Source organism: Ciona intestinalis, chromosome 8, assembly GCF_000224145.3.
Source record: "Ciona intestinalis chromosome 8, KH, whole genome shotgun sequence".
In the NCBI taxonomy this organism is placed as follows: domain Eukaryota; kingdom Metazoa; phylum Chordata; class Ascidiacea; order Phlebobranchia; family Cionidae; genus Ciona; species Ciona intestinalis.
In genome coordinates, this window is record NC_020173.2 from 2328938 (window position 1) to 2353696 (window position 24759).

The 24759-nt window shown below is 40.1% G+C and overlaps 3 protein-coding genes across 3 annotated transcripts; 2 read left to right on the forward strand and 1 right to left on the reverse strand.

Annotated features, from left to right (window-relative positions):
- The first annotated feature begins 729 nt into the window (after positions 1–729).
- Positions 730–3620, forward strand: LOC101243455 (prostaglandin E2 receptor EP4 subtype-like). Its single transcript, XM_018813096.2, has 9 exons — positions 730–1052; positions 1223–1324; positions 1932–2069; positions 2254–2415; positions 2482–2579; positions 2665–2803; positions 2972–3094; positions 3150–3274; positions 3393–3620. Exons 1-9 carry the CDS (start codon positions 753–755, stop codon positions 3568–3570), a joined length of 1365 nt encoding a protein of 454 aa, XP_018668641.1. The 5' UTR covers positions 730–752; the 3' UTR covers positions 3571–3620.
- LOC100186916 (zinc finger SWIM domain-containing protein 4-like) lies at positions 3611–18193 on the reverse strand. Its single transcript, XM_002126275.5, has 22 exons — positions 17550–18193; positions 13032–13101; positions 12721–12877; positions 12338–12530; positions 12058–12179; positions 11277–11415; positions 11015–11164; positions 10597–10785; positions 10160–10315; positions 9602–9706; positions 9202–9299; positions 9018–9126; positions 8686–8800; positions 8182–8459; positions 7646–7815; positions 7158–7268; positions 6821–6977; positions 6262–6397; positions 5705–5847; positions 5157–5273; positions 4733–4884; positions 3611–4418 (listed from the first exon to the last, which is right to left on the reverse strand). The coding sequence occupies exons 1-22, from the start codon at positions 18079–18081 to the stop codon at positions 4293–4295; spliced, it is 3525 nt and encodes a 1174-aa protein (XP_002126311.1). The 5' UTR covers positions 18082–18193; the 3' UTR covers positions 3611–4292.
- Positions 18194–20109: 1916 nt separating this feature from the next.
- Positions 20110–24150, forward strand: LOC100186143. The gene is made up of 6 exons (XM_002131961.4): positions 20110–20830; positions 21471–21535; positions 21648–22480; positions 22723–22864; positions 23073–23474; positions 23586–24150. Exons 1-6 carry the CDS (start codon positions 20724–20726, stop codon positions 24029–24031), a joined length of 1995 nt encoding a protein of 664 aa, XP_002131997.1. The 5' UTR covers positions 20110–20723; the 3' UTR covers positions 24032–24150.
- Positions 24151–24759: the final 609 nt, after the last annotated feature.

The following is a 24759-nucleotide window of genomic DNA, read 5'->3' on the forward strand; positions in this document are numbered from 1 at the left end:
ATGTGGAGTTGTATGGTACATAAGGGGAAGACGCGCTGAATAAGTTGTGTCAATTACAACGTATTTTGAAAATTCGTGCCAACAGCACGTTTAAAAACGGGAATTTTGAAATTCAATCCACCTTCATAGCAAAGTGACGTCGGTGTGCGTTGTTTAATCAACTGGATACCTTGCCACGAGGTAATGCCGGGATTATTGTCTTAGATTTCTAGGGATATCTAATGTCACATCCTGTGACCAGAAATTCTGCCCTTAATGTAACCACAACGTTGGTGAAAGAAGGACTCTGCTTTCTGTTTTTAATCATAACCAGCGGTATCCAATTGCTGGATTGAAAAGGTGCGGGTATCGAATTTTAATCAGCGCGCCGAGTTGGCGTACGAAAGAAGGATAACTTGGACGTGCTGTGTTTCTGCTGGGGGGCAAGGGCTCTGCAGTCGATTTGTGTTTGTCTTTGTCAAGATTTACAGACAGAATGTCTCTGAAGAGCACGCGAAAAAGATTTAAAATGCGTGTCATTGTTTTTGCTTCACGCCTTCGCCTTATAAGATTTCGGTAATTTAATAAAGATATCGACTTTCCTTCTACGTTGTTCTGTTTCTTTCCAGATGACATGATTAGTTATTCAAAAGAAAAAGTCCTTTCATGTCTCGGTTCGTTTTTTACATACGTTGTATCAAGATACCATGCTATATGATTCAATGACTTTCAAATGTGAGCAATATATAACTGTGTAACACATCTGCAGATTCATGATCAAAATGAAGTATTTTCTTGTAATTGCTGCTTTATTATGTTATGTTACTGTTTTAAATGCTGAATCGAAAGAAAATAGCACTGTCATAGCCGCGACAATTGAACTGAAGTCTAATTCAAGTCATCAAAACGTATCTGAACATCAGTCACCGGAATGTGTATTAAAACCAAGAGTGCCAGGGCAGCGTGTAGGTTCCAGAATGACGATTCCTGTTATAACGTTTACTGCCAGCACGGTTGGAAATACTATCGCCATCTTTGTAATTTGGAGAAACCAAAAACGTTCCGACAAAAAGGTTTGCGCTTGATTAATTTTTAAACACTTCGATTTTAAAAATTTGATACGAAAACATCTTTTAACTTAAGATTTTTCCGCCGATGCATTATTTATTTAACACGAAAGACAAGACGCAAAGTAGGAAACAGAGTAAAAAATGTAAGTGTAACTTTTTACTTGCATTTTCAGTCGGTATTCTATACACTAGTAATGTCGTTGGCGATGCTCGACCTGATCAGCACGTTGGTCACTTCTCCAGTCACCTTTCTCGCTTACAACAATAACCAATGTGTGAGTAAAGTAACCAATTCGTGAGTAAATTTTCTGGTTAACGTTGTATACAAAAAAACGTTGAATACAAAACTACAGACCGAAGAATAAAATACACTTACTGTTAAAAAATGAAAAACTATACCAATGATATCCTTATCGTTACAATACCTTTGCCTGGCTTGGCCTTCTGCGTAGCCAGCTTGGTAGGAATACGCGACGAGATGACTACGAAGAACCCTTCTCTGTTGTATAAAAGTCCTGTGTTCTTCGATTAAAAATTATGAAATCGTAGTACCTTTTTAAACAAAAAATATTTTAAAATTAGAACTAGTAGTTAAAAGCACGACTTTAATAATATAAAACAATCTAACAATGAAGAGACTGTAGCTGGATTACTGAAGATAACCTAACTAAGTAGAGAAAGCAAACAAGAAAAATGGCACCTAAAATTCAAGATTTCATAAAAGTAAAATTAATAGAAATATTATAAATAAAGACACCACAGGGGGGTTTTATACGCTCGCATACGATTATATTACCAGTTTGCGTAAGAAAGTGGATTAATATCCGACTTGTATATTCATGTTCATTTGGAAAAAAAACCAAAACTGTTTACTCTTCACAGGTAATGGACATGGGTGGAAAACCTTTATGTGAATATTCTGGTTTCGCTATGATCTTCTTTGGCACCGCATCAATGGCTGTGGTCTTTGCCATGTCTTTTGAACGGTTCATCGCAATTCGATTTGCGTTTTTCTATCACGTAAGGAAGATATTGTTTAAGAACTATGGCCTATACCTTAACATTGTTTTGTTTTATGTGCTCTGTCTGTACTTTACTTTTACTGGGTGTTTTTTTACTGACATTAACTAAAAAAAAGCGATGAAACTTGATTTGATAACGGGACATCACTTTCTTTACCCACGATTAATATTAAACTTTCCAGACAAAAGTCACTCCTTTCAGAACAAGATCCATGATTATTGGCATTAATGCGTTTTTCTTGTTGTTATCGGCTATGCCGTTGGTCGGTTTTGGTCAAATACAGCAGCAATACCCAGGAACGTGGTGCTTTATAGATTGGAAGTCCCACATACCTACACACCAGGTATTTATATTGTAAAGAATAACCGCAAATCTTCTATGTATTTTTGTTAATTTTTTAACTCCACAGGCGTTTAATTTATTAGTTGCTGTACTGGGAACACTTATGATGGTCGGGACAGTTGTCTCCAACCTGTACGTCGTTGTGCGAGTCATCATAAAAAGAAAGTAGGTTGAATGGCGGGGAATTTCATGTTCTGAAATTAGCGTATCCAATGCTTCACCAAAAAACTGGCCCAATTCTTTTGCACAGAAAGATGAGAATCAGAAACAGCACAATGCAAGTGATGAGCAAAACTCGCCTTAAGAAGATCGCTTACGATGAGACACAGATGATGGTCCTTCTTGGTGTAATGACTTGCGTGTTTATTATTTGCTATCTTCCTCTACTGGTAAGAAGCAGAAACGAGTGGCTTTAACTTACACGATATTTTGTCTTTATTTCCCCATTTATGCAGCTTGTGTCGTTCAGAGATACCCAGTATTTTAACATGCCTCAAAACATTTTGGCTTTATAAATTAACTATGATAGATTTCACATGTTTTAATATATATTCTAGTTGCGTATTCTCATCAACCAATTGTCAACGATATACAGTCCAGAAGCAGATAATTCCACCACAATTCTATGGGATCTGTTTGCCGTGCGCATGGCCGCCATAAACCCTGTACTTGATCCTTGGGTAAGGTCTTCAAATGCAAATAACACCGTGGTAGTATTTTTAACATCTTTTGTAGGTTTATATTCTTTGCCGGCGCTCGACGATGGCAAAGTTTGGAAATTTAATGAAGATGTTGTTCACATGTAAATGTAGTAAGACAGAGCTGCAGAATATCTGCCTCAGTAGCAGGGAATATAAAAGGTTTGTCTGCTTTATATGGCTTGCCAAATCCTTTACTACAAATTACTGTATTATCTCGTTGTTGGAAAGCCTATAACTATATTATGCACTTGGTTGACACGACTTGTTTTGATACCAGGAGAGCTTCTGCAAAGAGTCTATCTGCCACCGCTTTTAGACAAACAAAGGTGTCTGAAAGTACTACACAAGAACCCGTGGAGAAGAAGTTTGTGCCAAAAAAACGAAAGCTCAAGTCCCAACGACAGGGGCGAGTGAGCCTTTGGCACCTATACGCGAGAACAAGTAGTTTCCGCTGATTGCAAATTGTGTTTCGTTCTGCTTAGTAAAAGACACGTAATTTCTGTTAGATTTCTTTTTCGTTTTAAAGCTACAAACAGTAACCGCCACGTATGAACGGCGGTATGAAATACAAAAAGGCCGCAAAGCAAAAAGAAAAATTGAAGCGAAGAGGTGTTTCGGCATACGCGTGGTAACTTGATTATTCCAGCGTGCTATATGGCAGCAATGCTTCCAAGACTTCGGTTTGTGCGTAATACTGGAACGCTTGTCATGAATATTCACGTCGGGATATAGCAGCACACAGTGTTCCGTTAGCATTGGCGACAATATAGTATATAGTACCGTAACACTACATTGCGTATACAGGGCCGCATAAAAGGCCGGTTCGGTAATGCAGAGAAAATTAGCTGGAATATAAATTATACAGCAATTTCTACAATGAGGTCGTTCGGAAGAGCACAGGCGGTTATTGAAGAGGGTATAGGCAAAGCAGTGGAGTCTTAGTACAACTGATATACATGGTTACAAACGTAGTGAAATCTTGAAGGAATTGCAGTCAGGAATACATAACGGGTCGCACGGTATAATATATGATATTGTTTCTGGCTTTTTTCGTGTCGGCCGGAGAAGAACTTCATTGCACATGTTGTAAACTGAGCAGCAGAAGAGTTGGTGTTTTTGAAGATATCAAATGTGAAGAAATTGGATGGAACTTGAAAATAACGTTGAAGAAACGAGTTTATCCGAAACGCAAAGCTACGAGGTTCAGCAACTTTTTCTTTCCTTTGTAGATCGTCTTTAAGTTGGCCAACAGACAACCGAACTGAGAATGGCCGTCAGGAGCTAGTAGGAAGGTCTCACGAGCCTGGAGTTCAGTGACGAAAATTAGAAATTATTGCCTTTTTATTGTAACACAAAACTATGAACCTCATCCTACTAAAACTTGATAAGATGATGGGATAGCATTAGCACCTAAATCCCATATTTCCTGATCGTATTTTTAACAATTAACAACGCGTTTTAGAGTAGCGCAGCTTTGGTTATATCATTCTGTACATTTCCTTGTTTGCTACCAAATAGGACAGGAAAATCAAACGAAAACATGTCACATCTAATCCCACTCTACCATGCAATGCAGCCTACATTTTAAATGATAGCAACAATTAAACTACGTTATACCTTATTTAAGAAGTCTATAAACTCTGTGTAATGTCGTGGGCTAATATGGCTCAGTTTGTTATGTATTGTCTTCACATAAGCAGCGATTGCTGCTTCTAGAAGAGGACGAAGAGGTCCTCTGTCAGCACGAAGTCCTCTATTGCCGTAGTTGCCTGGTGTAACAGAGTATACGACTTTTTAACAAAAAATTAACAGACTTTATACAATTTTGACCAATTTAGTACTTAGCAGACATGCAATTAACGGACAAAAATAGAGACTTGTATGTCATTTTTAGTGCAAGAAAAAAACGGAACAAACTATAATAGAAAAAGGTGTATTTTGCTTTAAAAATATTAAATTTTGACTGCATTTAAAACTTATTGATAAAATATGTTGTAATGGGTTAATTCATACAATACACTTTAACATCTATATCCCTTACCATTTGGCATACGACCACTGATGCTAGAGGTGCAGGTTCGTAAGACATCGGATAAAACAGACGCACATCGTACTTTGTTAACTATGACTAGAATAAGATCTTCCAATTCAGTCATCCCTACAAAAAGAAACAATGTTTCTCGTTAAAATATAATTCTATTTAGAACGTAATAAGTGTTATAATTCATTCATTGAACAGGGCTATTTAATTGGTATAGTGCTCAAGTAAACCACCCGTCTGTGTTTGTGTTCTTGGTGAGATTGGTACAAATATATTGCATTATAAATCCATATACACATGACGTTGAAAAGTTAAATTCTTGATTAGAATATATATTAAGCGTGAAAACTATTATAAAACTACACTATTATAAGTGAAAAATAGAGAATGAACGGCGATTCTTACGCTATAAAACGGATTTTAAAGTATTGTCGGGGCCTTTAGTATAATGGGCCAAATCTGGCCTACTTTTTTAGACCTCTTGGCGTTGTGCTGTTAGTTTTCACCCATAGGTCTTTAAGTATGAGAAAATCAAGTCATGTTCTCACCTAATGATTGAGCAAGTTGTGTTGTCCATAGAAGGTCATTCGCGGACGGATGAGCATCATGATTGAATGGAACTCGTAACCTTCGTGTGGCAGCATGTGCAACAGTGAACGCTTGTGAGTTGAAGCCACGTTGGTCGAGGTAGCTACAAAGTACAAAATAAAGTAAACACAATATTTTTTTTCTTTTTCTTTTCGAATATAGTAACGATGACCAGACTAATTAAAACAGCTAAAAGAAGGGAGACAGCAGAAAAACGACAGTCGTTTAAAAACACGTATGCGGGTAAAACTATATTTGAGTAAAAGTGTTAAATAAAAGCATGGCTGCTAAACCCAAATGAAAAGCGTTTTTGGAAAGTAATTAACGGCCTATTATATATGAGCTAAGACTGCTCCAAGTTTTAGCTTAAAATATATTCACCATAGCTTTTTACTTTGTGTTCTAATGGTGATATTCTATTTTATGTTGGTGAAGACCCTTGACGTGCCATTGGTCCTAGGACTTGGGCCAGGATGTCCCATTACGCCATTTCCCTTATATAGAATGGTGTTCTTACCGGGCAATAGTAAACAGTTGAGCAGAATCTATTCTTCGTTTGTTGGACGAATCGACTATGACGTGGTACACAGCATCAAACGCTGACGTGTATGTCTCGCATAAACTGAGGGAACGCAAGGCGCATGATTGGGGGTCTGTATAGTGAATTTTGTTAGTTTACGTATGTAAAGTGTAATCTTTGGCTATCATAAGAAAAATTATAGAACAACTAGTTGTCGAAATATAAAAGGTTTGATAAGAAAATTGATTTGCGAAAAAAATACGATTTTAAAAAAGAAAAAAAGGAAAAACTATTTTAAAATGATGATGGGTGTTTTTAGATGTTGAGTTTCTATTGTATGTGTGACACGTCATATGGGACTTAGGTCTGGGTTAGCCCACTACCAAAACAGCCATAAAGAAATTGCGAGTCACAAATCATTAACTTTTATGGTCCTGAACTTAGATACACTAATTGTATTTTTCCATTTATGAGAAATTAACGGGTGACAAAAAAAGTGTTTAGAAAATCTACTTGATGTTTTTCAAGGAAGAAATTAATTGTCGCATATCCTTACCTTTAACGGCGCACTGCATCGCCATTTGACATACACTGTGGTACAATTGTTCTCTTTGTCGAGGGTCTAGGTTCAATCTCACTGCTGTATTTGGAGAGATAACACATCCAGCTACCATCGTGCTAGCTTCCACAGGAGTAAACAAGGTATACCAAGTCTAGAAGAAGGTTAACCGTAAATATTAGAAAACAAAGGTTAAATTTAGCAGTTTAAATAAAATATCGGACAAAAACATGTTGTTACGATTTAAGTGACTTGTTAATGCACTTCATTCGCTTTATATTGGTGCAATAAACAACTATATACAGTACAGGTTTAGAATTCGTGTATTAAATACCTTGATGATGGACACCAATGCGCATAACCCGATCTCGGTCGCGCAAGTTACCAGCCACCCCACCATTTCCGTTCGTCGCCATGTACCCCCTTGCATGGTCATACGAAGAACCTGCATACCATATACCGTTAGCAAAACATCACATATTTTTTTAATCATTATTATTTTGAATACGGTAATGAACATCAGATTAATTAAAATAGCGAAGAAAAGGGAATTCGCAGCAAAATTCCAGTCGTTAAACTAGTTGTTTAACGAAGTGGTGATGGTTTTTTTATTTAATCGCAGCGAATGGCGCAATAACTGCTCGCCAAACCTGCGTAGACCTATCAACGCTACCGCAGTAGGAATTCAGCTATCTATACAGCAGAAACAACAAACTTCTAATTTTCTGGATGGCTGATGCCGCTAAGAGAAGTAGTGGTTGTGAAACGCGCTTGAGTTTCAAGTGCTTATAAACATGTAAGAACATTTTCTGTACAACTTACCTGCATTGCTAGCTGCATGGCTACGTTAAGCATAGTTATGTCGGAAGGTGCTGCGCCGGATTGGTTGGTGGCGCATTTGAAAGCATCGTGTGATAGTTGAAATACATGAGAGCCGTTCCGCATGTGACGCTGCACACTTTCCACGACCAATCGAAGCAGCATGACCTCGCCTGTTGGTAAATTTTAAATTTAGTTTTACGGTATGATTCTGGTTGAGCAATAAACTTATGTACAGTAGGATGGGGGAAGATGGGACATTCAACGAATTATGAAACTATGTCCTCATGACTTTTATAGACCGTTGTTAATTGTTTAAAACACGATCAGGATATCTGGATAATACGTGCTAAAGGTGTCCCATCTTCCCCCAACCTACTATATATGTACGTTTTATTTGTCTAATATGGGAGCTCTTTTGGGAAAGCTATAATTTCCTTCGAGTAAAATCAAACCGGCGAGCCAACGACAACGCAGATGTTCATTTATCTCAAAAAAACGCTTCAATTCACACTTCGCTGATTAAAATTTAAAAATACCTTTTGCCGTTTGCAGTAAAGTGGATGCGAGCTGGTACTGCCTCGCCTCAAGGTCCCCGATTACCGACCATGTCGCTGGGTATGTGAACGGTAAAACTAGTGGTGGTTGCTCGTGTGATACGTCTTGTGGTTCTTCAAGCTGTGGAGCCTGTATCTGGTTTGTTACATTGTCTGCAGGTTGATCTTCAGCAACTTGTTGATTATCGTCAGTTGTTTCTAACGCGCTTGGATTGTATACGTCATCAAGTACAGTCATACGCATAGCTTGTAGTCCCATTCTGCAAAGACAGATGCGTACATTTACTAAACGCATTTGGTCTATAACACGCACACATAAGAACGTATAAAGAACATTCCTCGTTTGCTCAAACGAATGCGTTGAAATAGGCAAAACGTTGTGACATTTAACATTTATGAATTGCTTTATGGCCAAAAAATATGTATTGAGTAGGCCATGTTTTTCTTCAGTACCACCAGTTTCAAATCACTGCTTAATGTACCTACCGAAACACAAGCTTTCTGTCGTAAGGTAGCAATGCTTTGAAGAGGTAGTTAGCAAACGAATGGATTGGCACCGATTCTCTGTGTACGCGTTTTCCGAGACCACTTCCTGGTCCACCTGGTCAAATAAACAAGGTAAACGATTTTGAAATCGAAAGCAAGCTACAAAAAAAAGGTATGATATGATAATTTCATAATCGTTTTTAATAACGTTCTTTTTATAGTCGCGGGCCTATGGTAAATAGTTAAGTAAATATTTTTTTGCTTACTATGTCCCGTGCCGCGTCTTTTCCCACGCTACAATATATGGATAAAATATGCTACGATGTATGTACCTTCCATTAACAGTGTTGTAACTTCACGTAGAACTTGAACTAATTCATCGTCCAATGTGAGTCTCTCCAACTGCTCAATCAACATCTTCTCGCATGAAAGCACTTTCTCCTATGAGTTAAAACGATGAATAAGTACTTGACGTATCCGGACACATAACACCAGCTTTGTGTATTGTGAACATACCTGGGCTCGTGCGTTCGAAGGCATACACCTCTGCTCGCCCACACCGAGCAAGCAAACCTCGAACGCTTCTTTACGAAGCAACTTCTGCGTTTCCTCGTCTGATAAATAAAATCAAGCTAAAGAGATAACCTGACACAATGTTCTTTAAAACTGCCTACATACTTAACAGAAAATCTTTAATTTATAAACTTATATAGTAGAAATGTACAAGCGAAATCTACGAAATTAGATCAAGAATTGTTAAAAAATTATTCCATTGTATACTAGATTTAGTTGTTTTAAACACTTTGGAGTTTTGTAATAAATATCATTTGTTGTTGATTTCGCCTCTTAGTAGTTTCAATAATATGATCTCCTCTATCAGTTTTGAAAAGGGTATGATATGTTAAATATTTTTTACCTTTATTTATTGCAGCTACCATCAAGGTATCAAACAAGATATGTATTGGGTTTAGCGGATGTCCAACCAGACCGTACCCGTTGTTTTTCTTCACCGGTAATGTGTCTAAAAATAAAATGGTTTGTTGATACACTTCAAAAGAGTTTTCGAAGCAAACAGACGCCGTGGGACAAGAATTTTGAAAGAACAGGGGTGTGTGCGAAAACCAATTAGTTTTTATACGTGTGTTCTCAAGTAGTTTTATTACGGTGATGAAAGCTATTTGGGTCGAGTGTTTAATACAACTGTTTTCATTCAATTAATATATTAGGCAAGTAGGGTGTATAGGTTTGGGAAAAGATGGGATACCGTTTCATTTTATTTTCTTATCCCATTTTCCAAAAAAAAACAACATTAAAATAATTATAAAATCATCTCTACGACTCCCATAGACCCTTGTTAATTGTTTAAAACACGATCAAGATGCTTAAATAGTATGTGCTAAAGGTGTCCCGTCTCCTCCCACCCTACTGTACAATTTATTTAGAAAAATAGAAATTTGCTTGCTTGGGCACTCACCAAGTTGACTATGCGAGCTGCTCTGGTACAGTTTGAAACCACTGATAGCATTTTCCCGGATGGTTCGAGCCACAGCTCGTGCCAACCGCACACTTTCATTAGCATATCCATGCGAACGTAAAGCTTCAACTCTTGCACAAGCAATAGGGGTGTTTTCTAAAGAAAAAAACAGGTTATAACTTAAACGAACATTAAAAAAAATTAACCATAGCCTGTAATAGAAAGTTTTTAATTTAAAAAAACTCGGTTTGGAAATATGGGGTATTATGTGTTAACGGTATACCATCTCACCCCACATTATTTAGAAATCAATCTACTGGGAAACCGTTTAACATTAGGAGTAAAATCAATATAGAAATACATAGCATAGGCGTGGCGTCTAACTATTTACTGTATAAGGTATACAGGTCGTATAAGAATTCGAAATATAATCCAACCATGCCACAGTGGTTTTCCATCCGAGCTAAAGTTTGCGAATCCGCCCTGGAATCTTTCCCCAGCTCCTTTTCTCTCCTCTCCTTCTGCTCTTCCACGTTTCTTTCTTTCTCTTCGGAGGATGAGTTTTAAATGAGGGTCATCCCATCTTAGAGAGCAAGCATCCATGGCTCGTGATAACACAGATCGATCTGATGAAAAAAAGTTACCGGTCGTTTTTTGGAACTAAAATATGGATCAGTAAACAAGTGTAACTAATTTTTTTTTCAGAGTTTTTACAGTTTCGAGGCTCCACTTCGCTATTAATGTGGATGCCGCAGCAATACCCCGTCACTGAAGGGTAAATAAGTTACATTCATTCATTCATTTATCCAAAATAATAAAACCATATCAGTTTAGGTTGACCATGATCGTATCTACCTCTAGGGTTGTTCCCGCTGACTGCATCGGTAAACGAGTCTTCTGGAGGGCAGTGCGGGTCCTCGTTCCAAGATGTGAGGAGCTCTAATACTTTAGACTTACTTTCGCTGTCTTTTCTGGGGTTTAGGACAATGCATATCCATAGGAGCCCTTAAGAAAACGGTAATTCCAGATGAAATACAGAAAAATAGGTGTATTAACTTGTTGCGACTACAATTTTTTAACCTATATTGCTACTATGTTCCTACAAAATTAAGTTTACCTATTTGGTCCCAAAGTTTGGCACACACGTCGTTGTGTTGTACAGAGTTTGAGTTGGGAACTTGTCGGAGTAATTCTTCTGTTAGAAGGGTTAAGAGTCGCGCACCGTTGCAGTCTCGTACCTTCATCATTTCACGAATCTGTGAAGTGTTTGTCTTGATCAGAAAAAGTCTATATCTATACCGACGGTGGAGTGGCTTTGGTACATAAGAGTGGAACGCCTTACTTATCTCAGGGCATTGCTGTTTCAGCGAGTTCCCGGTGTACTTTTAGCCGTTTCAAGCGTAAACGCGTAACGATCGTGGTAGGGCAATTGCAAACACGATACAACGTTGAGATAAACATGGCGGATGAAGCAATATTCACAGAGCAAACACTTGTAGTTATAACTCAATGGGTAGTTGTTTACTTTACTCGAACAAAAACGCTGGCCCCGCAAAGGAAATTCCGGGCAAGAACGAAAACAAAACCACACAGCATCGTATGACGACTGCTATGTACCCCAAGCAAGGAAACCAAGTCAATGTAAAAAACAATCGAAAGTGATTCATCCCTTAGTCGGCTTCACGGGGCAATAGCAACATAAGCAAGCCGCATATCTGGGTTGCAAGGCGCGCCCTATGGTCACGAAAGATAAAACAGTCGCTCCGGGGAAACAGCATGAACGCTACACAAGTAATCGTGCCGTGTCTCTTGCCGAGGCGGACAACGCTTAATCGTTCGTGACTAATACGCTTGGCATGTTTAAATAGCCCAAAAAATCTCACAGCCTTCGTCCATACCTTGCCTATCATATTGAAAAGCTGATTTGCAGAGGCTTGCTTGGTGGACTCCAGTATTAGCTGCCTCACGTGATTAGTGACGTGGCTGTCGTCCAAATTCCATCGATCTTCGTCTTGAAAACCTGAAATTTATTGCCGTTTAAACACATTACGTCATTATCGCTGCATGTGGTTTAAAAATTGAATTTTTATTATCGACGTCAGAATTGAGAATATCCAGCTGCGAGGCCACAGCGGACTGTGACGTCGGTGTTACGTAACAATACAATGAATGCGTCACCTGCTCCTGCTGTTGGGTCGGGCGCCCCATGAACAGCGTTGATCGAAGAATTAACATCAGAAAAACAATCAGCGATCTCCTGGGCAGTAGGCAGGACATTGGCATGACGGGACAGAAGGTATTGCGTAAGCTTTTGCAGCTGGTCACGACTCAATTTCTGAAGTGTGTCAGATATCGGCGCCCGCAGTTTAACCTGTTGGAAACGCAGCGTTAAATCCTTACACACGTAAAATAGAAAAGGGTGAACGGCCAACTGTGCCCATAATACCAGGTCCTGTGTAGCGTGTTACTGCAGGACCTTACCGGCATAAAAAACGCAATTTCTAATAATTTAAAGCTATTTACAGCATTTTTGTAGCATACAGAACAGTCCTCTGTTTTACCTTTCGTGAATTTCGCATTCTGAATATAAGGAGAGCTACCACGTGACGACAGAAAAAGATTCCGTCCCCGTGTTGGCAGTTACATGTGGATGACGTCACTTTACAACGGTCGAAAGTAACAGCTACGTTAAATTTGCATGGCGTCGAAGTCTTTGGACTGAAATACATCAATTTACGGTTTTAAGGTCGTGCAGTAATTTATTTTAAATGTTTTATGGTCCATTTAAACATAGAGTTTCATGTTCAAGAATGACTACATAAGATAAAATGCTGTTTTTTAATGATAGAGTTTTTAAAGGTAATATACCAACCTGGAGAACGGGTAATGGTATGGCGTAGTGTCTCCGACTTTGTCATGCACCACTCCGCTCAAATGAAAACCTGTATTGATAAGATACGAGATTTTAAACGGTTGTCGAGACTTGAAAATTGAATGACATCTAATGTACACTGTGGCGTAATTCAGTTAAAACGAAATTGAGGGACGATAGATCCTTGAGCCAAAAGCTGAGGCGCCACAGAGCTTTGTTTGGATATATTGCATTCAAACAAGATGAGCTCGTCTTTGTACCGTATCGGGAAGTGAAAGCAAAAGATAGCAATTACAAAACTCATGTAACATGAGTGAGGCCTTGAACGATAAGGGGGCTGTTGTTTTGGTATGCGTGGGCGCATTAGGGGTAAGGGAAGACGACACACGTCACCCACTGACACGGTTATAACCCTAAACAGTCTGGTATGATTGTTTTGAGTGAACACTGCTTGACCTAATGTCTAATGTGGGTTAAGAACCGTACAGTTTAAGTGAGTCACGTATAGCGTTCAAAACTAAAAGTCAAAGAGAGCGAAATCGTTCGAAAAATTTAATTGGTTGAAAAAGCGCCAATAGATCCATTCGAATTTTCAGTAATGACTCTGAATAATCAATTATTTCCGCCGAGGCCAGATTGTACTGGCCAGGAATTCTTGGCTGCCCTAATCTGAAAAGCTCCCTCCCGCCGCCCCAAGTTTAGCATTGTCGGGCAACGGAGCGTAAACGGAAATGAAACGGAACGATTCTTGTGTTAATACTGTCCGTTGTCCCTAGTCATTATGTTGTGTCAGTAATGGGTAATTCTTACGCGTGGAATGGTAGCAGTGTTGCGCAATCGCTTATAGGCTGTGAAGAACCGACACGGTAGCCATAAGATGGAATGTAAACGGCAACACGGAGTTTCTTTAGCGAATGGTTCCACTTTCGCATACCTACCGTACCCGAGCGTGCGTCGCCCAGAACTAATCTCTCAGCAAGTGAACTTTTGCCTTCGCTCAAACACTAACTGGAGATATAGTATATGGCACTGTTGGGTAAGATGGATACCGTAAACACAATATATTTTGAATACAATTTAAATGTAATATAGTTGTGCCTTTTACACAATTAACGTCGCTCGTTTACGGTCGTTAAACTACGTTCATATTATTCTTTAAATGTTCTTTGTTTACTAAAAAATGGGTCAAGAAAATATGTCGTATCTTACCCCAAACCACTCATGATTCAATGTCTATCTCGGTCGTACGTAAACTGAGAGATTGATTTAAAGTTTTCTAAGCCGCATGTAAAATATGAAGTACGGAAATGTACCTATTTCAACAACACGGGGTGGGCATAGAGGTTCACAAGGGTTTTTAAATAAGAATGTAAATGAGTTTCCTGAACACTCGATGGGCAACATGCACATAAAACAATGACGAATTGACTAATGGCTTCGTGGGCATGTTATACATAGTTTCACAAACTATGTACACCATTTGTTACCGCTCCGGATAAACTACAAATCCATCACACTGGCTTGTTGATATTTGTTGTGACTTTCCAACCCTCTGATCTTATATAATTGAAGCCTAAAGTAATAAGCGCGATCCCCTATTTGTTGAACTGTTGTAAGAATTACTGTTGTGTTGAAAAGTGGATTTAGTATAGTTTCGATTTTAGTTCTAGCGAACTAAATCCCGCTGTAAAGACATAGTTTTGGCAACGGAATCCCCCGGTTCGAATTTACGGCGTGATTCATTTTCGAGGGTGATGCAAACGGCCGTGTAGTGTTGGTGATTGTTCTGTATTCATCCGTGGTGATCCTATATACAACGATCTGAGGCATTCAGGCAGGTTTACATTCGTAGCAATGGCGTCGCTTGACGCTTGAGTGCTGCACATTGGCGGTCTGAAATGATCGCTTTGATTAAACGGCACTCGTGTGGGGGAACGTCTGTTTATGTTCGTCCTTCGACCGAAAAGCGGGCGTCATATTTCCAAAAGCGAACAGGAAGTCGGGTTTCTGTTTGGTTTGACGACTCGTAGCGACCGGGAACGGAATACTGGCCGTTTGGGCCGAATTACGAGCACCTGACTCACGATCGACGGGGCATAACTGCGCTCTTCTCCGCCAATATTTGTCTGTTTGCGCGGCCTTCATTGAGCGCCGTTAATGCGAGCAAAAACGAACAGGAATGAAGGGCTGGGACGGCTTTGTTGGAAACACTCGAGTGCTGACGAATCAGCTCTTTCGTAGGTAATGATAATAATCGGGCCAGGGAAACCGTATGTGGCTGTTAAAGGCGATAAAGGCAGCGGATGATGGAGACCATCCATTGGCGTCAACGGTGGTTCAATGCCCGCTATTTGTAAAGCAGATGGTGTAAACTGTAAATCATACGTTTCAAACCAGTTTCAGGTGGCTGGAACCGGTTTATATCACAACAATAAAGAACCAACAGATGGAAATGTCTACATTTAGTGAAACATGTACTCAAAACGGATAAAAGACCTCGAATATACAATCGTATCCAAAACACCATGGTTTAACATTATAGCATCCTATTTGTAACCTATTGTAATCGAAAATTGAGATAGCAACCACGGTAAGCCATCACGGCACTATAGCTCGCTGTCATCCCGTGATGGAATGCATTAAATACTGATCTTCTCGGCCAATTTATTGTTCTAAAGTTACCGCAGGCGTCAACCGCGCTTGATACACAGAGTAGAAGCGAAACGGAGAACTGGGCTGTATAATGGCTCTTAACAAAACGCTAATTCAATACACAGAAGCGAAGAAAGAGGTCTCAAAATGATCCCGTCGCCTTAGTTAGATCATAAAGGGCCTTGTGCTCAGTGGATCCTTTGGTTGCGTTCCACAAAATACCGGGTACTCGAACCCGGGCCCGGCCGGACGGAGATTTTCTGCCGTCGAGGGTAACTTAATACAACTCCTTCCCTTAAGTGGCTCACGGTGTACGAGCATACGTTGATAAAAGCTGGCGCGGGCCGAAGCGCCGGACCGCGGCTGAGTAGGCTTGGAGTAATTGAATCGACGGGAAAACCGATAAAGCAACGGTATACGTATATGTGGCGACATGGAACCCTTGTCTCGCCATGGGAAAGTGGCGGCAGGGGCTCGTATTAGTAAGTAAAACAAAGCGATGTGATCAGGGATAGATCTTTCAAGCAGGGTGATATCGATAGAGCACACAATGGTAACCCGTGAGTTACCCTGCTTACTGAGTACATACCAATTAGGGTAATAAGTAATTTCCTACCACCCTCATACAATATGATGCCTTTCAAATGCGAGAGGAAAACTGCCGGCGTTGATAGACGCTTATAAACAATGGGTCAGGCTCTACAGTGCATGGCTATGTATATATTGTGCAACAACAGAAGAACCACTATACAGACAGCGGTATCAATTAACCCGGTCGAATTGACGATTGATCACCACCATTCTATGCGAACCAAATCGACTTAATTCGGTTAAGCAGCCACGCTTTGTGTGCCCAGCTAATCAACCAATTAAATCGTCGTTACAGTGACGTAGTCTGTAAAGGCCGTTCAATTTAACGTTTTATATGTACGAGTGGGGCGGCTAGAATTGCCAAGTGGTGTTTCTTCGGTAATTCGAGCGTACCCTACAAACAGTGGTATCTCTCGTTGCGCAATTTAACACGAAATTTCAACGCCCTACATTGTTCAGCTTAAGTCGAATGGATTTAATGGAAAAAAACATCAACCGATTAATGGCCTGTTGTGCTTTACATACGTGCATTTATACATGACGAACAGTGTAGAAACTGATCTGTCAAACTGTCACCATAGGGAAAGAGTGGCGAAGCGTCAACGGATACCCTTCCTTCCCTTACCAGGCTGTTGTATAAAAGTTTTAATGCTATGTCGTAACAGGACGACAGAATCAATAAAAATGCGGTTACCTTCTGATGATTCTAACTTGATTATGCGTAAAGGGTGGAACATACGGCGAACGCGTTGACACAACGGACAAGACAACTATGACCCTCAGGGGCTAATACTTTTCATATATTCCACAGCAGATTGTAAAATTTGCGGCCTCATGCTCCCGGCACGCGCATAAATAATAAATATGCCAGCAGCAAGTCTGCTGCAGACACAGTAGCAGCAGGTATTCTGCTTTGTTAAGGATTTTAATAAAACAGCCGATCGACTGTCACCAACAGCTTGTACGCTTCCATTCACAGGACACACCGCCTCAGCTGTATTACCGAGTACACAGTACAGCAGCATCTACATGCGCGCCATGTTGCAAGCCACTGATACAAAGTTGTTGGTGTTTTCTTACAATTTCCTTTTCCTATTTCCTAAACGGTTATCAGAGAAAACATCTCCTCCGCCATGCGGGTTGGGTTCGCCGGATAATTCAGCGAAATAGGACACAGGTTTTCACGGGGCCGCGATCATATAGATTGCGTTACTAAAGGCACCGCAATTAATTTCAAACATGGTGGCATTTTATTTGAAACAATATAAGACTCACCGATTTGTACTGATTGTCGAACTGCACCACTTTCGGCTAGTGTTACTCCTTTCCTGAACGTCACATCCTGGCCTTCCGAAGCATCTGGCTGGAGGGTACGATGTTTAAGATCTCTTGCTGGGGAAGATCGAGCTTCTCCCTGTGCATTAGCGACAGTCGTACCCTGTCGAATCTCTCCGCATTGTTTTGGTGGGCAAAGGTCATTAGGCTCATAGGCGAGGGCACTGTAGCGACGAATGTCCGCCTCACACCTAGGGAATGACCACGTGATCAGTTTAAGAACCACTGGCTCTGGTACACGGTTGTATCGCTCCTCTACGAGTTGAAAAGGGACATTTGCAGCCGCAACTTTTGCTGCTAACTCGGACAGGCTGTCTGGGCAGCAACGCCGTGTCGTCGAGCAGACGTGTGAATATCGATAAGCCTCACTCGCACAGTTGCTATGTTTCCCAAGCCTTCCTTGGGACCTCGGTTGTTTTTCTGGACAAATGTGATCTTGAGTGTCGACTTCATAGGGACAGGACCTCTTCATACTTTCTTGATTACGTCACAAGACCTCTCAACTCAAAACCGATCGGTTTTGATCGCGACAAAATTCTCCTATACGGCCTGAACACACAAGAGACTGGTAAAAACATCTATTATATTAAGCACATACATTTAGAGTTTTGACATAAGGATACAGTTCGTTTTTTTCTTATGTTACTGTATATGTCCAACCGTAAGCTAAACCCCTATAATGACTAGGTTTAAAATCCAGGTAGTGCTCAAAGCGTGAGTTACATACATTATAATGCTGGTTAGTTGCTTTAGCCTGTAAAAAAACGTCTTACACAACTCCTGCTAGTGTAAGCTCTCTGCCTTCATTCTAAAACTCGACAAAGAACTAAAGCGACTGCACTGTATGATCATCTTACTGTGTCTGTGTCTCACATAAGTGTCAGTCTTGGCTAAGTTTTCATTCTACGAAAGCAAAAGAACGACCCTGTATGCTCTCTGTATAGTTAACTGTAACGCACTAGTGTTTACCACTGCTTCGTCGGCTTATGGGAAACGAAATGGCCAATAAAATATAGTGCCTTTCAGTTTTCTGGAGCGCTAAGAGAGAGAGAGGCTTTACTCAGCGAATCGGGAAAAAAGGGCCACAGACAATCTTTTTGACACCCGCTGCTGGGTGTCGGTCGTTGTAGCAGCGGGTGTCTTCTGGTTAATCAAGATTATTTCTTGCCGGTTGCCCCCGTTCCTGTAGCACAAAGGGAAGGAAGCTCAATTAATATTGCATTCTAGTCATTAGCGTCTGTCCTGACCTGACACGCGACTGATTCTTAACAGAGACAACGGCCGTCGCCGGGAGCTTCGCGCTAAACTAGGTAGCTCTCTCGGCGCAACGCCATTGTTATTTTGGCGTGGAATCCGGAACCGCCTCAGGCTAAATAGAATCCGCTCGCACTAGCGATTGGGGCTTTTTAACCAGGCCGCCAACGCACACTATCGCAAGACGAAACGGACAGGAAATTGACATTACAGGCGAACGCTTTGCACAGTGACGTAGTGGCAAATAACGTCATAAATCGAGCGTTGTTTGTGATGTAAAGAGAATAGCACTATACCGACACACCCGGGCAAAAATAATCTTTCACGAAGTGGTTGAACTGCTGGTAGCGGCAGCTGCTTTTGTCGAAATGTTAATAGCTGTGTTGAAAACAGCTCGATACCACTGACTCACTGCAGCAAGTAACTGCAGAGGCATCTGTTTTTCAAGAAAAGGAAAACAAGTCCTGACTCTCTAGTTCTTAATGCTCAAACTGCTCGCTCACGATTTCATCATCCTCCAAAATACGAAAATTTATTTTTTGTTAAAAGGATTTTTAAGGCATATACATCTGCCATTGACGGTATTACTCTTTAGCGACATGTAGCGGGCTCGCGTGTTCAGATTGTCGCGTGATTCATGGCAATAAAATTTCAAAGGCTATCTGTTCGGGCGAACCCTAACACAAAAAGTCAACACAAACAAAAAACAGTAATTCTTCTATAATCTGTTCGATAAAAACTGAAAGAACTTTCATCACGATTAAAGTGTTTTTTTAGACAATATTTATTATCAATTATACTTTTAACTGTTGTGATGCAGCTGCTCTTATGCGCTTAAAACAACACCAATCGTTTTAAACGAATATAGAAGTTTTGTATTGTGTCCGAAAGTTGAAACAACAAACGCCCGAAATACCGTTGTCCGCTTTGCCAAAGCAGGCACGGTCTTTTATTTAAGGGCCTGGCAACTTAGAGTATTTACCCTCTCTAAACGGGCCCAACAACCCGACAATGACGTTCATTCTCTAGAGCTCTTTGATGAACAAACATTCGCCCATACAATGTCCCTATTCTGGTATTGTAACCAGTGCGTCCATAATAACAGGGACGGAATTCGGAAATGAGCACGCGATAAGGTAGAAATCTTGATTTTCGACATCCTTGTTAATTTTTAGTCGTTGTAGTATACAGCGCATAATATACATGACAATATATGGTCTTTGCGTATTACTTGAAAGGGAACTATGCCGTCGCGGTGTCACGTTTCAGTGCCTAGAATCGTAAACGCAAACACAACAAACTCTCCACGGGGCCACTCCACCAAAGCGAACCACTCTGCGTGTAGTGATTTAAACGCTAGAGCTCTTACGGGGATTTACTATAGTACAAGCGACGTTCGAGCCAAAGCGCAGGGATGCGCTGCAGTCAAGTAATCAACGGGACAAGAGTCAAGGGAGTCATCAAAACATGTTTGAGCTGTGCCAGAGTACCTGCCGCTAAGTAGTCGATAGCGGTTTAAGTGAAGAGGGCGAACATTGTTACCAGGAAATTATAATGGGACAAGAACATAGCTCGGTTTTGTGGCCAACGAAAGTTTCAGATAGATACAGATACTTTACTGAGAAGTGAGATCAGTTGAACTGGCTGTATAGACATTAATAAACATCAAGTTCGAATTAATGTTGGTCTAACAAAGTCATTATATACCTTACAGAGTATAGCCTATATCTTACAGAATACAACTCGATCCATTAAAGTCAATTCTGTATATATAGATTGATTTTGAAGGGATTTTGAAAGTGTTTAAACTTAGCCATGTATGAAACTTTGTCGTGAAAAAGTCTTTTCTTGAATACAAGAATGGCGCCAGATCCAATAATGTCATCAACCCACCACATGAGAGGCGCATGTACTAAACGTCATAAAAGCGGCGCACGTCATCACCGTGGGAAAACTGCTCGAAACAAGTAAGATAAATATACTTTCTTTGGTAGGTGAATCGCAACCAGAAGTTTTGCATTTTACGACGTAAACGTCAACAAAAATGATTATATTTCTAAAGCGTATTAAAAGGTATTTTTGAAAAATGATTGCTGTACACATGTCAACGCTTGAAATTAGTTTTTCTCATTTATTAGCTTTTTGTGCAGCCGGGCAAAGCCATTTTGCCATTGACGCAGCTGGGTTCTTTTATGTTTACTACGAGTACTTCAGCTTTGTAGTATAACTGCCAATCTCTTCTTGTTTTTCCACTCGAATGGACCTCTGTGGGATAAGGCCTAAAGGTCAACAAAGCTATGTCATATTAACTCTTAGTCGACCTTTTAATATCCTTGTACGACAAGTATTTCTCTTGTTCTACTGCGACAAGAGGAAACATTACCCCGACCTCCATACAAAAGGGATTGTTCAATGGGCAGGGCAGATTTAATTACGATTGATAATGATATAGCAGGTACTGCCCATAATGGTGAATACATGTAATGCAAAGCGAACGCTATGACTTGATTGTACATCCATATACCACACTGCTTTCACCCAGTGTGTGATTTTGCTGTTCTACAATAAGAAATATACCAACAATTTTAACTATGTTTTTTTTTCCAGGAAAAAGAAGGCATGGGCTTTGTTCTCTCGCTGGGAAGGTGATGACGTCACTGATGACGAAACGGGTAACCAAAACACATTTCCTATTCAGAGTAAAGTAAAATCTTTTTTTTTTCAAATCAAATTCATACTTCTGAATTTTTATTTAGTTTTTAAATTCAAATTCGCACTTTACAGATTTCTTGCAATTTTGTAAATCCAGAGGTTTGGCGAGAGTACCCACTGCCCCTCCTCTGACGACACAATCTTCTTGTCCGAATCTAGACGTCAGTAAAAACCATCAGCGACGAACTGTAGCGACGGCTGGTGTACAAGCTTCAAGACAACAAAAGGCTGAGACGAGCAGCATAATGTCAGATATGGCTAAGATGGTAAATGCGGAAAGCAAATATATAGAAATGCTTTGTTCCACTTTAGTAGATAAACGGAAGTTCCTCCGAGATAGTGAAAATCGCCCACCTACCCCTAACGATTCAACCGTCGCTGCTGAAAATCTAAAAAAGCCTGAAATAACACTGAACACAACTGCTAACAAAATTGTTCGGGTACCACCTGCAACAGGTGAAATTGGTAAACCTATTAGTAACACCAATGCGATCGGGGAAAAGGAAAATACAGAGTCAGATTCAAATTCCAGCGGTTCGTCGTCAAAAAGTAACTCCAAATTCCCGAAGATTTTTATGCGCAATGAGCGAGAACCTGCAGCGTCATGTTCGAGCCCGATTAGCAATGTATCCAAAACAAAACTCGTCTATATTTCGAACTCAAACGAAACTAAGCGAATTCCAGCGCGCCGGCCGCCCCGACAGTGGACCGCCGAGGTGGAAAATGAAATTATGCGGCTTTATGAGAACGGTGCGCCGGGAACTGGACTTGGATCCGTCGATGTTAAGCCACAGCCCAGACCGATGTCAAATGTACGCGACCAGGTGGAATCAAAATTGAACAACGCGGACCACACGCCAAGTTATGTTCTAGCACTTGCGAATCTCTTCCGTAGGCGAATGCAGGTTTGTTACTCATACTCACGGTCAAACATGGTATGTAGGCCGTATTATGGCGGAAATCCAGTGTGCAAATTCCTTTCCATATACGTGTATATGTGGCATAGAAAAATAATAATATGACGTTTCTGTTGGAAGCGAATGTCACAAGCTTTTGTTCAGTGCAATTGCGTAGGATATGTAACTCTTGACAATACTGTACACTAAGCTTTACTACCCATTGATCATCGAAACCAATACTTTTGTAGATTCGTAAGGAATTCAAGCAAGTAGCAGGTGATATGATTGACAGCTCACTAAAGGGATCAGCGGTTCCATATCTCGCCAACAATTCCTTTCCTCAACAATCGCCGAAAAGTGCCGCTGCGAAAAACCCGCTAACACTGACTAGTAAGTTAAGATGATGGTTATATACGGTATACATATAGCACATATCTATATTGATGCCAATAAATTAAGGCTCTGAATCGACTGATTGCTTTACTTTATATGATATTACTTAGTTATGTAATGACTGATGACAATTACAACGACTACGAAGTATTTGGTTATTAGCAATGATAGTTGGTAGACCTATATACTTTTTTTTTGTTTTTAGATGACGCGCCACAACCGGTGTCATTCCGTTATCATCACGTGACTTCAGAAGCGACAGCGGCTCAAGATTCCCCCAAAGTAACACGTACACCAACGCCTAAAAACCCACTGGCATTTTGTTCGTTTTCCAGTCCGATCGTTACTGGGATAGCAGACAATACACTTATTCAGAATGAAGATAAAGGAAACGAAATTTCTCCCAAAGAAAGTGTTTCTACTAGCAAGTTACATGACCTGGATAAGAAAGAAGAAAAGATAAAATCTGAAGACTTAAACAATCTTTTGACCGTTTTCCCAAAACCGCCTCAGTTCAAGTTTTCTGGTATCCAAGCCTTGCCCGGGACGCACGAGGGTAAAGATAAACTGAAGGTTCGGACCGAGCATGGCAGCAAATCAAGACCAGGTAAAACTACACCTCGAGATGTTGTCATTTTATCAATGCAGTCAAACTTTAAGAAAGATTATCGTAAAACGTTAAAGAGTGTCCAACATTTTAAAAATCTTCACAAACAAGGCGAAATTGCAAGAAAAGGCCAACCAGTCGGGAAAAGATCTGTGCAGTCTGCAAGTGCGCCACAAGTAAGAATCGGTTTGACTTCTGGGTCCATTCCCGCTCAGAAACAATCCCCTATCTCTTCAAAATCGTTTGAGCTTTCATCGATGCCAACACAAATGCGCGAAAACGAAGTGTTCGTACCACAGAACAAACGCATAGTCGACAGCGAACTGGACTTCGCTATTGTACCGATGACTAAAGTTAGATGGTCAGGGTCACTCGGAACCCTATACGCGAAATCAAAGCCTAATGAACAAAGCAATATAATGCATTCTACTGAAGTTAACGATCCGATATTGTCGAGCAGTGATGCACGTAAAATAACCAACGACCGCCTTGACCAGTCTAATTTAATGAGCATATCTCCGATTGAGAAACACAGTAAAGGCGCAGTGGTCAGTTAGCGATCAAACGGTTGAATAAAAATCGTATTCGATGTTGATTTTTTTATATTATTCGACAAATACACAATTCTCTATATTATTTCCTCTTTACATGCCTAAAAATATACCATCCTGGTTCCCATTCGTACGTTTTACCAATACAAAAACCAAACTAGTAAAGAAAGAATAAACTTTTTTACAGATTCAAAAGACTGTTAATTTAACTTAATACGTTGGTATTTTAAATTTATCATGTTGTAGAATTGTCGTAACACAAATATGGTACAAAAGTATACTTAAATGCATACTTTTTCGACATTTTTAACGTGAAAGCAACTTACTTGTTGTATCCAGCACCTTGAACGAAGCTCCAGGTTTGGGAGCTTGAATAATTAATACTGTTGTTCTTGTGGGCAATACTACAAAATCCAGCAACACGAGGCAAAGACATGATTAGTGATTACTCTATTTAAGCATAAATCGCATTTTCACTATTTTTCAGTCAAAATTGTTGCTGGATCAAACTTTGTTTACAGAACAAAACTGAGCAGGTGAACTCCCGGCGATGTTACTCTTCTAAATATCCACGTTCGTTATGTGGCCTTGTGGCGATCCGCGTCCACAAAATGTGGAGTCGAGACGTCTTTTACTCAATCGCGAGTTTTTTAAAGTAAATACTAAATAGCTTTGTATACTTTACAAAAACCAGACTACCATTTATTAAATTTGTTTAAAAGTTAAAAATTCAG